Source organism: Clupea harengus, unplaced genomic scaffold (assembly GCF_900700415.2).
Source record: "Clupea harengus unplaced genomic scaffold, Ch_v2.0.2, whole genome shotgun sequence".
Lineage (NCBI taxonomy): Eukaryota > Metazoa > Chordata > Actinopteri > Clupeiformes > Clupeidae > Clupea > Clupea harengus.
Window position 1 is genome coordinate 12,735 of NW_024879964.1, and position 15,916 is coordinate 28,650.

The 15,916-nt window shown below is 40.8% G+C and overlaps 2 protein-coding genes and 1 long non-coding RNA gene across 7 annotated transcripts; 2 read left to right on the forward strand and 1 right to left on the reverse strand.

The window, feature by feature from the left end:
• Positions 1-2,664: 2,664 nt before the first annotated feature.
• Positions 2,665-9,541, forward strand: ahsa1b (AHA1, activator of heat shock protein ATPase homolog 1b). 2 transcript variants are annotated; one of them, XM_042705822.1, is made up of 10 exons: positions 2,665-3,126; positions 3,702-3,902; positions 4,810-5,000; positions 5,594-5,676; positions 5,818-5,935; positions 6,574-6,662; positions 6,835-6,960; positions 7,599-7,700; positions 7,839-7,890; positions 8,256-9,541. In XM_042705822.1, the coding sequence occupies exons 2-10, from the start codon at positions 3,883-3,885 to the stop codon at positions 8,426-8,428; spliced, it is 954 nt and encodes a 317-aa protein (XP_042561756.1). In that variant the 5' UTR covers positions 2,665-3,126; positions 3,702-3,882; the 3' UTR covers positions 8,429-9,541. The 2 variants fall into 2 exon arrangements, with proteins under 2 accessions (XP_042561756.1, XP_042561755.1); XM_042705821.1 differs by lacking the exon at positions 3,702-3,902 and having other exon boundaries at positions 2,671-3,126.
• An 879-nt stretch (positions 9,542-10,420) lies between these two features.
• On the reverse strand, positions 10,421-12,346 carry LOC122130949 (dr1-associated corepressor). 4 transcript variants are annotated; one of them, XM_042705824.1, is made up of 7 exons: positions 12,146-12,279; positions 11,954-12,026; positions 11,786-11,879; positions 11,522-11,638; positions 11,118-11,232; positions 10,969-11,030; positions 10,421-10,875 (listed from the first exon to the last, which is right to left on the reverse strand). In XM_042705824.1, the coding sequence occupies exons 1-6, from the start codon at positions 12,221-12,223 to the stop codon at positions 11,001-11,003; spliced, it is 507 nt and encodes a 168-aa protein (XP_042561758.1). In that variant the 5' UTR covers positions 12,224-12,279; the 3' UTR covers positions 10,421-10,875; positions 10,969-11,000. The 4 variants fall into 4 exon arrangements, 2 of the variants coding, with proteins under 2 accessions (XP_042561758.1, XP_042561757.1); XR_006151981.1 differs by having other exon boundaries at positions 10,969-11,252; positions 12,146-12,346; XR_006151980.1 differs by having other exon boundaries at positions 10,969-11,232.
• LOC122130950 lies at positions 11,871-15,619 on the forward strand. The gene is made up of 4 exons (XR_006151982.1): positions 11,871-12,045; positions 12,269-12,332; positions 13,733-13,794; positions 15,547-15,619. It is a non-coding gene; the product is annotated as an uncharacterized LOC122130950 (long non-coding RNA).
• Positions 15,620-15,916: the final 297 nt, after the last annotated feature.

Here is a 15,916-nt window from a genome sequence, read left to right on the forward strand (position 1 = left end):
AGATATGTCCATTAAAAAAAAGAGAACCATCTTGGCCACATAAAGTAACGAAAAACGATACAAAGTCCTTTCAATACACCCTTACAGAGATCTAAACAAATCTTTACATTTAGATATGTCCATTAAAAAAAAGAGAACCATCTTGGCACAATACAAAGTCCTTTCAATATACCCTTACAGAGATCTAAAAAAATCTTTACATTTAGATATGTCCATTAAAAAAAAGAGAACCATCTTGGCCACATAAAGTAACGAAAAACGAATAAACAAAACACAAAACACTTTTTCCCTGATGCTCCCAATCACACTTGAATAGAAATGCAACTGTATTTAAAAAGTTTGCGCCACAAATCACTCGTAGCCCACCCTTACACATGACCCCTTTCCTCTGGTTTTTCTTCGATCACATTATTTTGCACTTGTGGCTCATTAAGTGAATATCTGTCAGATGGTTATTGGTTTGGACTACTAAAGAAGAAGCAAGCAATGTCCAGGTGGCACCACATTGGTCTGGTAAGTCAAAGTACATAACAATTCCATTTACTTAATTTCATTACCCGTTTTTTATTTACATTGCTTGTGGCAACAGTGACTAAGAAAAGTATTTTTGACCAGACCAGTATGGCAGGGAGGAGAGAGAGGAAGGTGAGGAGAAAGGAGTGCACCGGAAAGAGAGAGGCATGTGTAAATACTGCATGGTCATCAGTCCTTTGTCATCAATACAGCAAGTTGTTTTTAAGCTACTGCACCTGCAAGTCAGAATACTTTGGCAGTATGAGTGGAAGCTGCTGTATGACCATTTGTGTCTAAAAGTACTGTTTGGCAACAGGTGTTTACAGTCCTCCAAGCGCTTCCGGGTAGTATGCCGGTCCGCTACTGAAGGTTTTGGCAAGCTATTCCACCTATAACCTTAATCTATGTTTACATTAAAAAGTTTCTATGTACGTATAATAGCGATGTTTTAATATAGGTTTTGGTTGGAAGACCCTGAGCGAGCACACCCCGCTGTGGTAAACAGGAAGATGGGCCGAGGTAACATTCCCTGCGTAGCTCACGATAATGGAGGGCAATATTTGTGTGTAAGCTCCGCATGGATGCGTCACTGACTCAAAGTGACTGACGGTCGTCCACCTTCACATAGCACCTGTTCTTCATCTCTGTGTTAGCTGATTATCTGAATGTAGGTTGTAACAGGTATTTGAAATAGGCTTGTGTGCTCACGCCAGGGAGCCCTATTTTCAGTGTTTGTTTAGTCAGTGATGCATAGAGGTAACATGGGACAATGTTGTATGTATTCATGACAATTTGAGATTTGTTTATTTATTACCATGTACATAACAAATGTAGGAAGATTTGCCACTGCTGCTTTGCCTTCTGTAAGACTGTTAGTCTTAACCCCATCCCTTTTCCCGTCTCCTCTCTAGAGCAATACAGAGAGTGTTCTACGGGGCAGGTTGCCGGTTCTGAGTCCTCTTCTTCGTGCACTGCATGCCGTATTCCAAGTGGTAACGTGCACCTCACCATTTGCTGTGATCCCTTTTTGCAGTATCTGTGCCTAGGTGTGCTGTGTGTTTATGTGTGGACGTGTGAGTAGACAACATGGGTTAAGAGGTCAGAGTCAAGAGCACGGGTGGTCTGTCGGTTTCACTCCTTTTCCAGGAAAGGTAACCCCCCTCAACAGCTGCTCCATGTACCGTAACCTCCTTTAGTGCCCCCTAGCCTTCTGGTGGCAGCCATTACCCTTCCCTCTTGCCATATGGCTTCTTATGTTATGGCATGATGTGGTTTTACCATGTATGTATTAATAAACATTGTTTATTTTTCTATTGAAATAACACGTCTGTCATCATTTGAGCATATCTGTGTGTGAGCGCCCGCTTGTCTCTGTTAGAGGTCTAGTTGGATATCCTGTATACTGTATTTTGGTGTAAGAGGCCCCAGGTGGCATAGTCGAGCACTTCAGAGCCAAGACCCTAAAGCCAGTAGGCCACACTAAAGAACATGAAAAGGAACTTGATGAATATTGGCAATTACAAAGCTCTTCATCAAAGAGCAAATTCAACTGCATATAGTGAATCATTCAGTGGAGGAGTTGGGTGAATGGACTAGGATTCTGTTTACTAAGTTTGCTGTTTATATCTTAAGTGGCATGACAATGTGGGACTAGGAAGGGCACACACGACTACGCCACCCTGGGAGTTTCCCCCTGGGAAATAGTTAAAATTGAAATCAAACTAGCCCAATAAGGGCACATAGCTTCGTTTAACTGAGGAAGCAAGAGACACAAGAATTTGCAGCTGCTCGAAAGAGTAGACAAGGGCCAAAACAAAAAATAGTACTACCAGCACACACAGACAAAGAAACCAAATATAACCTGGATTTAGGTTTACCAGTAGGGGCAGATTATTAGTTAGCAAAGGCCGCACCTCCGGAGGTCACACCAAACATGCTCCCCACACACATAGTAAGGGCGAATTAACACGCAGAGACTGAAATGTGAAAAGCCAAATGTATGACATAACATAAGACATAACAAAAGCTAATTGTCGATCGTGCCCAACTTTTCACACCATCCACTTATTTTCGCATAGTTACAGAAGGGAATAGCAGCATATAATACACATCAATAACACGTTATACATATGTGGTACACCCCCCCTTGCCCTACATCTTCCGCTTGTCCTAATCCTCTTGCCAACAGAGTTCCTTTCTTGCCAGTATATTAACATGCGTCGTTTCCACTTAAAACAAAGTCACACGTCTTTCCCTCTTACATAACCTTCCTTTTTACAAACATTATTTTTAATAAACAGCCCGTCATTTTCTCCGATATTAGCTTGATGGGTCGCATGTGAGATAGCGGAACATTTACAGTGACACAAATGTTTCACACGGACAGCAACTGTAGTACCCACCACGGCGAACAAAATTGGTGGAACAAGCTGCCTGGAGTATTCTAGAAAACGTGCATCGGACAGCGAAAAATCATTCGCCGGGTGAAGATCCTATATCGCCTCACCTGTATTTATTTATCAACTGAGCAACTATGGCGAAATGGGGAGAAGGAGACCCTCGTTGGATTGTGGAGGAAAGAGCAGATGCAACAAACGTCAACAATTGGCACTGGTAGGAAAGAGTTCACCGTTAAACCGAGACCATTCAAACCGGTTAACGTTATCATACATTACAAGTGATGGCTGGGAATGTCGCGCTGCTAACGTTAGCGCTGTTGGTTTGCCCCTTGCCATTTCATTTATTTTTCTGGTTTAGGTTACAACTTGATGTGTTCAGTATAAACTTAGAGCAAATGTATGCTTAGTGTCTCTTTTAAAATGTGTAAATGTCGAAGGAACGCCAGACGTGGTCAATTATTTCTGCTAACGTTTGCTAGCTTCCTAGCTGACAGGCCAGCTAAGTCAACTTTTGAAGTGTTCACTGGCTGGCATCTGTCGTGATGTCAACGTTCGCAAGAGCTCTCAGTGAACTTTACTCTTTCAACAGCTACTTGAAATTATAACTGATTGGCATTACATGTATAATAAGGTAATGTTGCTTCAGCGACTCATTTCACTGTAAGCCAATCGCTCGTACACTTGCTTGAAATGACCCAACGTTGTGTTATCACTTTCAGACAAACCTGCTCACTTCTTGTACATGCATCAAAACGTGTTTGTCTTCTTGTCACTGAATGAATGTTTTAGATGATCTCCTTCAGGCGACATAATGGGCTAGTGATGGTGAACTTGGTCCCTTGAATTGCAGTACCTCATCCGCTGCTTATTCTCAACGTGGGGTATCCGGGTGTAATGTTCTGTGTAGACCATACCTGACACTGCAGTCCTGCTTGTGCTCACCAGAGACCGGACTGTCAGAGGACGATGCATGACAGTTTTTTCTTTATTGTTAAGTACCGTGGTCATTTTCGTTTAACACACGATTGAAAGATTTGTGCATTAGCGGACGCTAAATTATAAATATTTTGCACATTAAAATAATCTTTGCATACTAACACTGTATCTCCTGAGATTGGCTATCTCAACCCGTCCTGGACTCCTGGAATGATGGCAAATATATTCATTAGCATATCAAAATCGAATCAGTCAAGAATTTTGTCCTTTTGAAAGCAGACTGAATGTGTCCTGATGTGCAATACAATGCTGATACCAATTGTTACATTCCTGATTATGGCCAGTGTGGTGTGCTGAGAAATTATGGCCCTGAATTAATCTCCTAAGCAGTAAAAGAGGGGTGAAGGAGGATATTTGAAAAGTATATGAAGGCATTCAAATATGAAGACATGCCAAAATAATTGTTTTTGCCAAATAAGATCACTATTCATATATGAAGAACATGACCTCTGTATTTGTATTTTGTTCTTCTGTATTAATGTTTCCAAGGGATGTGCAACTCACACTTTGTCATGCATTCCTGTTTCAGATATCCCTTTCACCATAGCGAAACAATATAGCCAAAGCTCTGGTTTGGCCCCATGCGATTGTGTATTTAAACTCACCAATGCAATGTGACGATTCAAGCTGCATGCTTTTCATCAGGCTTAAAGGGTTGGACTGAAAGAGAGCATGCAGCTTGGAATGCCTTGCATTTGTATGGCAGCAGGATGATGCGCAGACTTAGTGGGCATGCCGATTGCCATGTCTTAGTGTGATTTAAATATAGTATACAATAACTTTTAGACTAATTTTAGAAGAGTGCACCGATTAGTAGACATACTTTTTGTGGGTGTCTATAATGAGCCTGGCCTACGCTTCATCCTATTGACTGTGCCCTTTCTTTTGTTGGTGTGGTCAGGACGGAGCGCAACGCCACAAACTGGTCGTCTGAGAAGCTGAAGGAGCTGCTCGTGGGCATACAGGTGGAAAACGAGCATGGCTCTTGTGAGGTGACGGAGGTGAGCACGGTGGAGGGCGAAGCCTCCATCAGCAACCGCAAAGGCAAGCTCATCTTCTTCTACGAGTGGAACCTCAAGGCCAAGTGGAAAGGTGAGGAGCACACAGCAACACACGAGAGAGAGAGAGAGAGAGAGAGAGAGAGAGAGAGAGAGAGAGAGAGAGAGAGAGAGAGAGAGAGAGAGAGAGAGAGAGAGAGAGAGAGAGAGAGAGAGAGAGAGAGAGAGAGAGAGAGAGAGAGAGAGGTGTCACTTCACTGGAACATCAAGGCAAAGTGGAAGATGCATACTGCAATGGAACCTCAAAGTCAAGTGGAAAGGTGAGGAGCACACAGCAACACACGAGAGAGAGAGAGAGAGAGAGAGAGAGAGAGAGAGAGAGAGAGAGAGAGAGAGAGAGAGAGAGAGAGAGAGAGAGAGAGAGAGAGAGAGAGAGAGAGAGAGAGAGAGGTGTCACTTCACTGGAACATCAAGGCAAAGTGGAAGATGCATACTGCAATGGAACCTCAAAGTCAAGTGGATAGTTGTGAAATTGCATATTTTACCTGACTACTATCAGCACTTGCATGTATGTCCTTTTTGTCAGTTGAGGTCCTACTAATACAGTTGTCATATTATGCTGTGCTGTAGTCCTAATGTGGAGTACGGTGGCATTGTTAACTCATCATCTATCTGTTTGTTGTGTAGGAATAACAAAAACGGGGACCAAATTCAAAGGCCATATAGAAATTCCAAACCTTTCGGATGAAAATGACATGGATGACCTTGATGTAAGTTTTGATTTAAAAGGATGAAAATAATGTTGATTTGAAATTAAAAGCTTATTCTCCTGTTTTTTTTGCTATTGCTGCTCTACTGCATGTTGGTGTTATTTTAACGTAAGTGTGACGTTTCTGGGGGGGGGGACACAGATTAGCGCCACACTGAGTAAAGACCAGCCTGACACTGAGCTTCTAGCACTCATGAGGAAGGAGGGAGCAGAGAGGGTGCGCACTGCCCTGGGCAGCTATGTCAGCTTTCTCAAGACAGGTAAGACCCTCCTACACACCTATGTATATGTTGAACCAAATAGTCTTAGTCAAGGCTCAGATCCATTAGTTGAATTATATTTTACAGCTGAATCTTTCATGTTTGGTTCTTCTGGATCCCCATTTAGTTTTAGTGTGTCCTTTGGTGATCTGCACCGGTCATTAGTGGCTTTAATCCCTTCTGGTGACAGTTTGCATTAGCCCGAGCCCGAGGGTATGTGAGCCATATAGCGATGAGACAAAAGCCCAAATGCAAAGTGTGCATTACAGGTCAGCATTTAGTTGTGAGCATCTTACATAGCAGAGAAGAGCAGAGCAGCAGGGACAAGTAAATTCAGGGCCAAGTGAACTACCATAGTGAACCAAGTGGGAAAGCTACCTCACACACAAAAATTCAGATCACAATAGAGCAGTGGTTACATTTGTTTTTTGCTGATTGCCAAAGGGGGGCCTGTAATGAAAAGTTTGACAACCACTGCAATAGAGTAACACTGAGGAACTGAACAACACCCCACTGCATACTGCATGAAATATCCATACTGATACAGATGGATTATGAAGGAATATGTTAGCCATTCTTGGGTTTGCTCAGGAGTACAGCACCGATCCTTCTTGTCTGTCTGTCCGTCTGTCATACAGAGTTCACCCAAGGCATGATCCTGCCCACCGCTAACGGCATCACCACGCAGCAGCCATCTCAGTTTAAAGCCAAGGTGGACAAAACTCTGGTGGGTAGCAAAACAATGCCCAGATTCACAAGGGCGCTTTAAAAATATCCATCATATTTCTTAGACTGTAAAATTGAGTGAGCCCATGCCAAAACGAGTAGTTGTTTGCGCAGCATATCTAAGACTGTGGTATCTCTGCTCCATGTCAAATGTGTCCTTTGTTCTCTTTCAGATCGGTTCCAACTGCTCAAAACCTTCCGCAAACACCGGAGTGAAGATCCCAACCTGTAAGTTCCGCATTAGGGACATCTTCACGACGTCCCCTGGGGAGCTGTACAGAGTCTTCCTCAACCAAGAGGTACAGTTAGCCTCGACCAATCGCAACAGAGTTCTGCTGCCCGTGCTGATCCCTCTGAAATAGCAGTGTTGATAACCGTTCTGTCACACACTGCAACAGGAGAGAGGTGTGTAAGAATGCAGTTATGTTGTGAGTGGGTCAATGGCATAATGCAATGAGGAACAACAAGGTGATTTTTTTTATCCAGTTGTCTCCAATACCTTTCACACATATACAGCCTCTGTGGCCTATAAGACTCAGCTGTTTGGCTCTTGACACAGGCTGCATGGAGATATTTCTGTAGGCCATCTCTCAGTGTATTAAGCTTAGTTCTTAGTTGGGAATAGTGGAGAGAAAAGGGGCTCAGTACCATCTCTCTGCACACATTCTGGCAACCTGCAGCATCAGGGAAGCAACATTATGCCGTTGACACATTGTGTGAACATTCAAACCTGATACCATGGTCTCTGGAAAAAATAGACGAGACGTTTCTCATTTCACACTCCACACTCCACTGTATGTATGGATCCAAACCAGGGGAGCTATTCACAGAAACTGTCTGTGATCTATAAGTTTAGGTTTTGCATTCAGTCTTTGATTTGAAGCTGATGTTGTAAGTACTGATTTACCTGACTCTGGGTCTTCCTGGTTGTGTGTAGATGGTGCAGGCCTTCACACATGCACCTGCCGTGGTTGAACCTGAGAAGGGCGGGAAGTTCCACATGATTGGTGGCAATGTGCTGGGAGAGTTCCAAGAGCTGGTGAGGTCACTTCCTGTTTATCCAGCGCATTTGAGATATACCAGTACCCTACATTAAAAAAAAAAATGAAAAATCTGTCCTGATTTCCATATACAGATAAATGCAGAAACAAACTACAACATGTTTTCTGTTTGGCAGGTTCCTCAGCAAAAGATTATAATGAAATGGAGGTACAACTCCTGGCCCAGTGGTAAGACAACATTAACTTATAGAACACTCCACAACAAAAAGTTTCAGTGTAAGACGATCTCTCGAGACATGAAGCCAGTGCACAGCCATGTTGGATATCCAGATCCTAAAAATGGGGAAAAGTTAAAGCCATGTTAAGATCCTCTTGAATTATGTAGTGGAAGATTCAATATGTTGTTTAAAAAAAAAATGGTATTCTTATTAAATTATGCCTAGAATCCTTGTAATAATTTCATACCTAATAATTGTGTTAAAGGGACAAAATGTTTTGTTGAAAATTTGAAAGCAATTTCAATGCTTATGAAATTATGCTTATATTTCAATGCTGGTCCAGTAAACGAACCTATGTGCACCATTCCCCCATAGAGCACTATGCCACCATCACGTTAACATTCTCCGGCCGGGAGGGAGAGACGGAACTGAACATTGAGTGTCGCTCTGTGCCAAAGAGCGAAGAGGAGAGGACAAAGGAGGGCTGGCACCGGTACTACCTGCAAGGCATTAAACAGACCTTTGGCTACGGAACCCGGCTCTACTGAACAGAGCAGCTTTTTTCTTTCTTCTTTTGCTTTGGGTTTTGGTCACGCACAGAACAGAAACTCAACATCAGAAAGTAACTGTGCTGCAGAGCCAACTTGGCACTTTCATACTGATTGGTTTTAAAAGAAAAGAAAAGAAAAGAAAAACTTTTTTTTTGCGTCATTGTTTTTTATCCTTATGTACAGAAAGAACGGGTGAAAACTGAACTGTAGAACTTTCAATGACAAGACAAAAGGAAGATGGAAGAGAGTAGTTAAATGTTCATGAATTATCTCTGTTTGAGTGTGTGCAAAATGTGTTAGTGTGTGAATGAAATAACTGTTTTAATTGCAGCACAGTCTCCGTTGGCACTGGTCCTCTATGGTCAGTGTAGGGGTAGACTGTGCCTTTGGTTCTGAAATGCCTTGTGCAGTTCTGAGATGTTAAGTATGGGTTTGTTTCCTCTATGCTTGTAACTGTATAAAGATGAAAACAAAGAGCATGAAAAAAAGAAAAGTAAAGAACTTTGCAGCCACTTAAAAATGTGTTTCATTCTGATGGTAATTTAAAGGAAAGGAGCACGAAAGCAGAATGAGTGAGCGTATGCTGCGTCTCTGTCCGTCTCATCCCCTCATGTTTTCAGTATCACTTGTCTGTGGATTGAATAATGTCATTTGTACTGAATGTGTTTTAAAAGTGCTGACCACTGTTAAGGAAACTAAGTCCTCTGACAGGGAATTGCTTGTGTCAAGCAGCCATCATTGAGAGGCATTAGTGGGGGGCTACATTGAATTGCTGTGCATTGTAAGTTGACACATCATGCGATTAAGTATTGTCTCGTATTTCTTGATCGGTTTGATCTGGTGGACTCCTCGGCCATGCCAGTGCATTGGTTGGGTTGTCCTGGGAAGAATTTTTTTTACCAACGCTGCTGAGATTTAAAGTGCAGGAAAAGGAAAAACAAAATGAGGTGTCTTCTCGCTTCCATCTGCGTCGGAAGCGCTTCGCTTCAGAACCACGCTGCCACTTTATTATTTTTCTCCCACTGAAGTATTCTCCATTGATAGCACAACACTTTGTAACCTGTTGAAACCTCATCGATTTCATATAAATAAAATCATCCTTGCATTCCCCATTCCTCTGTATAGTCTCTTCCCAAGTATGACTGCAGTGACCACCTTGAGTTTAGTCGCCTATCACATGCAGAGGGCTGGGCTGTGTACAGCTAATGATGACTGACACACACAGTGCTTTACATTTTAATGCATACTATGCATTGTTGAAACACAGGGATTTGACAAAAGAGACATGTAGCGGCGTACAGGAATGGGTAACACATGAACAAACCTGAATAAAGCTTTTGAACTATGGACTGGTGTCGCTTGTGCAGCTCTTCCCATCCAATGCAAACACTTGCAACTTGAAGATTGAGTAACAGTTCATGATTAGCGTCACATTGGGTAAAGACCAGCCTGACACAGCTTCTCACACTCATAAAGAAGGAGGAAGCAGAGAGGGTGCCCACTGCCCTGGGCAGCTATGTCACTTTTCTCAAGACAGGTAAGACCATCCTACACACCTTTGTATATGTAGAACCAAGTAGTCTAAGTCAAGGCTCAGATCCATTAGTTGAATTATATTTTACAGCTGAATCTTTCATGTTTGGTTCTTCTGGATCCCCATTTAGTTTTAGTGTGTCCTTTGGTGATCTGCACCGGTCATTAGTGGCTTTAATCCCTTCTGGTGACAGTTTGCATTCCACCCATCTGTAGCCCGAGGGTATGTGAGCCATATAGCGATGAGACAAAAGCCCAAATGCAAAGTGCATTACAGGTCAGCATTTAGTTGTGAGGATCTTACATAGCGGAGCAGAGCAGAGCAGCAGGGACTAGTAAATTCAGGGCCAAGTGAACTTGTACCATAGTGACCCAACACAAAAATTCAGATCACAACCGAGCATTTAGTTGTGAGAACCTTACATAGCAGAGCAGAGAAACTTGAAGATTGAGTAATAGTTCATGATTATCCCAATGGATTTCTGATTTTCACCTTTATGAAATTAAGCAGGTTCACAGGAAGTTGTAATATGAAGAACGATACAGTATTTCTTTTTCATAAAAATAGTATTGATGATAATAGTTATTTAAACCAACAAAACCGAAAATAAATGTCGATTAAGTGTACACATATTACAGATCTGGTATTTTTTCCCCATCCAACCTCCAGGATACAAACACATTCAAATAAAGTTATTCTTGTCACTTACATATTAACATACACACATCATTGTATTATTAAACTTTGTCTGCAGATCAATTGAATTTGACCACTAATACTTTCTCACCCGACAAATAATAAATCACCAATATACAAATTCATAACAAAAATGACTGTTGGGTCTTCACAGCAGTTCAAACATCTGTTTCCAATGACATTCGTGGCGAAGGCAACACCATGGATAGTAAACCTGTAGTCACAATTTCATATTTACGGAGGGGGAAAAAGACTACAAAACACACTTTGAAATGACTATGGGCAAAGCCTGAGAGAATAAGCTTACCCGTTTGTCAACAGCAAGACTGTTCATAACTATCAATCCAAACAGATGTACAGCTCTGACTCCTAAAAGGCGAAGAGTAGCGATCACAAACCATTTGCATTGCAGCGGTGTGTTGCTAAGAAGGTGAGCAGGAAAAAGAGAGCACGTACACTGGAAGAGCTGTCATTATAGAGAGGTTCTCTCTGGGATTCTCTGATGGCTATCTTAGGAGGCTCTTCCTTCTTACACGGCTTTGCTTTCACAGGAATATCCTGCCACCTTCTCCTGCAAAAAAAGCCAATTTGCTGGATAATATAGACACAGTAGATCAGTAAAGCAGGCTCCATCTAATATCCCCTTAGTCAAACGTTGTTAGTAAAATGCCTAAAGTCTACTGCTTCGGGATGTGGTTTGACCACTGGCAAAAACAATTGCAAATGAAAAGCCTACAAAAAGCATTCGTTCATCATCATAATCAAGTATGTTGAGAGACAATACTAGGAAACAAAAATAAAACTTTAGGCTTTAGGCCCTGCCGTTGCAGGCAACGTCGTGGTCTGTCACAATGTCTCACCTGTGTTGTGGCCAGTTCCCTTTCTCTTGACTCTCTTTGGTTGCGGAGGTGGCATGAGCCTGCTCCGCAATGGCCCTGAGGAAATCAAATGTCCTCTCGGAATCTATGCACTGCTTCCTGCAGACAACAAGAATATCACACACGGACAGGTTGACAGACATTGGCAGTGTACTGACAAACAGCGACGTCTGCTTCTCCACAACTTCCGGGAAGTTACAATGAAAATGACATTATTTCCAGTCAGGTTATTAATGCCAAACTTACACGTGGTTAACGGATAAGGTTCTGCTGTGCCTTGATTGTGTGATTAGGTTAGCCTTTGTGAGAAGGGATCTCAGAAACATCTCCAAAACTTTAGCTAGGACAGACGTTTAGGTGGCACAATTACACAGTTTGCTCCTATGGATAAAACTGAGCTTGTTAAAAGGATACAAATAAGCACTGGCACCGCCATGGCCATTCTTCCCACCTCTGTATCCTTCTGCATGATTTTCTTAATACGACCCTGTCCAGCATAACACGAGGTGAGCACTTGCCGTTTTAGCACAAATAGAGCATCAGAGAAAATAGGGTTTTACATTTGTGCCATTGTGCATACAACACTTTCTCAACTGTTTTACTTACAGGCGGAAATCGAACATTGTATCGTCGTCTTTTTCCAGGCATTTTAAACTTTCCCCTTGTATTTGCTTGTTTATGCATTTTACTTGATGGACGCTGCGGCCTGCTTATATTTACCTGTCACAGGAAGTAAATTAGGGAAGAAATGAGGTTAAGGGCCCTATTCAACAAATTCGACACGTTCACAGTGGTAAGCATGAAGGTTTATAAATCATACCTTATGTAGGCATAAAAGCTGGTATGTGATTTGGGGGTGTCATTTTGCGGGGGAAATGTTTGTAATGGTGCGTACGGAAAGTGCTTGATTAAATTTCCAGAGGTCATAAAACATAAATATACCAGAAAGACAGAAACAGGCCTAGACAGTTTATTTAATAGACTGAAGTATGAACATACCTTTTAAAAGGTATGAATAGCAATGATGAGAATAACATTTTACATTTTATCTTGTGTCATATGACACTTATTCACACATATCGGTGCAATATTTCTGAGTGCATTTGGTTTTCAGTGGTTATTGGAGCATTAATAAGTTCACTTAATAAGTGCACCCTACATTTTTTTGCTGTACTCTAAATGAAATAACTGAACTGTGATGAAAAACGTCAATGCTGGTGTCTGGCATTTTATGGGTTGAAAATGGCTCAACACGCCATCTACTGTTTAAAATCATCCTGAACCTTGCAAGGCCGATGCTGACGTTTTGGAACTTCTCTACGTCATGATATTCATGGTCTCTAATTGTCTTGACATTACATTAGTTCTATGGGCATAAAAACTCATATATTATAAAATGCACACACACAACTCTCCCATTTCCATTAACTTGATATTCAGACACAGTTTAACGCATGACAAACAATGATCATTTAGTAAACAGCTGCAGAACTTATACTGACACTGTGATTCACTTTACTTGTGCACTGATGCACCTTAATCAGATGTTGCACATTCTAACCAATAATCTAATTAACGATTGTGGATAATGTTACCTTTCTCATAAATTAAATAATTAGTCTGGAACTCTAATCCTCTCATTGTTTAAACTCATGAATGTCATAAACTGACCATGTGATCCACAACCACATTCTTTGTGGTGTAGGCTATGACAAAATGACATATTTGAAATAATTGAATTGTACATGCTGAATCATCTGCATAAAATAAAACATTTTGATCAAAAAGTTGCAAATATCTCACTGAAAACTGTTTTCTTAAGCATATATTGAAGTCACCAAATGCTTTTGAAAATCTCCATTCATAGATACTGTATAAAATGTGAGGAGGGTTTATGCAATTATATCAGATGAGAGGATAGATTAAGTAATCAAGTAATCTCGTTCAAGTTCAAGTCATCTTGACTCAAGAATTAAGATGATAACACTAGAAAAGGAAAAATACAATCAGAAGTTGATTTTAAATGCAACCTAAACTGGAAAAGCTGTACTGTATGAATACTCTACATTATTCTGTCAGCAGTTTACTAAGTGAGTTTCTATTAAAGCTTTTACAAATTGTGAGTAAGTCTGGCTGGGAAAAAAAACACAAACTCTTCAAGACTTGTGTGTTTCTTGTTTGTATTTGTTCCAGCATCCTCCTTTCCCGTGCCTAGACATGAGCCCCTCATCTGCTGTGCCAACCAACTAACCAAGGTGAAATAACAGACAATTGCCAACGTATGCCGTTGAATGTTTTATCCTTTCCTATGTACAGTATACAACAGAAGTGAATCCACCCTTGTGCAATATCACTTAAATGTCAAATGATTTTAAAATGATATCACCTTACAGTAATTGCATTACTTCTAAATGGAACAGTAGGGTATCTGCTCTTATGAAAACAGTTTAGATTTTCTATATTAAAAATACAGGCCCCACTGTAGGAACTCAATGCAACAAAAGTCAGTACACCTTTCATAACTGAAATTGAAATATACATTTTTTTCAATGCTTCATATGTTCACCTTTATTTTTGATGACAGACTCAATCCTCCTCGGCATGGAGAATACCAGTGTTGCATTCTCTACAGAGATAATTTTTTCAGCTGCTATTTGCTAGAGGGGTTTGTTGCTCTACCTTTCTCTTTAAAATACCCCAAAGGAGTTCTATTGGCTTCAAGTCAGGCAACATACATGGCCAGGGCATAGGTTTGTCTTTTTTCTTCTTTAGAAACTCTTGCGTGATTTTGGCAGACTGCTTTGGATCAGTAGGATTATTGTAACTTGAATGTCTCTAATGTGTTATTTGTTTGTTGGCTTGTTTCTTTGCCCCTGACAGCTTCCATTTTAGTATTAAAGGCCATTAGAAAGTTCCCAAGGGTTTCTTTTGACTTTCGCCAGGTCCCCTGATTGTAGTGTTTGGTTACTGATTTCCTGCAATCAGATTTAACCTCTTTCAACATGTAATGGAACTTAGAACTTATCAACCAATATGGAATGTTCTAACTGAAGCTGTAGGCTACTTGGGTGTCTGAAAAAATGTACTGTCAGGTGTAATACTAGGTCTCTATGGCTCGTAGCTTGACTGTTCTCTCCCTTGTACATCGCTTTGGACAAAAGCGTCTGTTTAATGTAAATGTAAATGTAATACTAAGAAAATAAATCTTGTCTAAGGTTACTGAATGTATTAATTTTGCTTCTGGTGCACAAAAGTACTGAAAAAGCAGCAGGTCTCTCCCTGCTAGTATAAATTAGATTATGTTCAAATTAAATGTAAGTGAATGTAAGTAAATGAAGCCATAAATGAAATTGTGTCTTTATTTAAAGTCATGGAAGTTGTTCAGGGATGCATACATTAGTGTCTGCAGTGATGTAATACTGCAGGGCAGAGGGCAGCCTCTATGTTTTATTCACCGTCATATTCTCTAGCTGACCATGTGACACCGTGATATTCAACCTGGCACTTTAACTGTAGTAACTTACCACCAGATGATGTCAGCAGTATTAAAGGGATGCTTTCATTGTAATAATAATAATAATAATAATTAACTTTATTTATATAGAACCTTTCATGCAAAACAATGCAGCTCAAAGTGCTTAACATTGTAGTTTAAAGTGTAAATTATTGTCATGTCGCAGTAGTACGAATAAATAAAAAATATACTATACTGCATAGTATAGTGTTGGTTGGTTGAGTTGTGTTGTCTGATCATTTGAGTATTGGGAGGTACAATTGAAACTGGCAATGCATTAGTTATAATACACCTACATCCTCTCATCACCCTTCTATTAATGTGATATTCCTGTATACAGACAATGTGTAATATGTAATAAATGTCCCCCAGGAAGGATTTTAATGCAGCTTGAACTGGAAGAGCTGCGTTGTATAAATATGTTGTGTTGTACAAATTGTGAATGAGTCTGACTTTTCATGACTCCTCGTGACTTTTTTTCCATGTTTTGTAGGAGGACCCAGAGATGGGCAGATCAAATACCTTCCGGCATCCTCCTTTTCAGTGCGCAGACATGAGCCCCTCTCGTGTGTTTGAGATATGTACACTCTGAATGCAGTGAATGCAGTTCCATTGACTATTGAAGAGCACATTGTATGCTGAATCATCTTGTGTCGTGGTGTGTCACAATAAAACAAGTTGAGCAACAGTTCATGATGATACCAGCTGATTACCACTTTAACAAGTAGGCAGCAATATGAAAAACGTCAAAACACTATCTTCACAATTGATGAGTACACGATGGATGGACATGATCACATTGATCAGTGAGTGTTTCAAGGGTGACACTCAAAGGTTCGGTTCCATTACGATTTTTGGTGAAT

Coding starts and splice junctions, on each gene's coding strand:
- ahsa1b (XM_042705821.1), top strand. CDS start 3,047: ATGGCGAAATGGGGAGAAGGAGACCCTCGTTGGATTGTGGAGGAAAGA. Junction 3,127..4,809: donor AACGTCAACAATTGGCACTG/GTAGGAAAGAGT, acceptor TGGTGTGGTCAG/GACGGAGCGCAACGCCACAA. Junction 5,677..5,817: donor ATGACATGGATGACCTTGAT/GTAAGTTTTGAT, acceptor GGGGGGACACAG/ATTAGCGCCACACTGAGTAA.
- LOC122130949 (XM_042705823.1), bottom strand. CDS start 12,223: ATGCATAAACAAGCAAATACAAGGGGAAAGTTTAAAATGCCTGGAAAA. Junction 11,639..11,785: donor ACCTTATCCGTTAACCACGT/GTAAGTTTGGCA, acceptor TGTTGTCTGCAG/GAAGCAGTGCATAGATTCCG. Junction 10,876..11,117: donor ATAATGACAGCTCTTCCAGT/GTACGTGCTCTC, acceptor TTGTGACTACAG/GTTTACTATCCATGGTGTTG.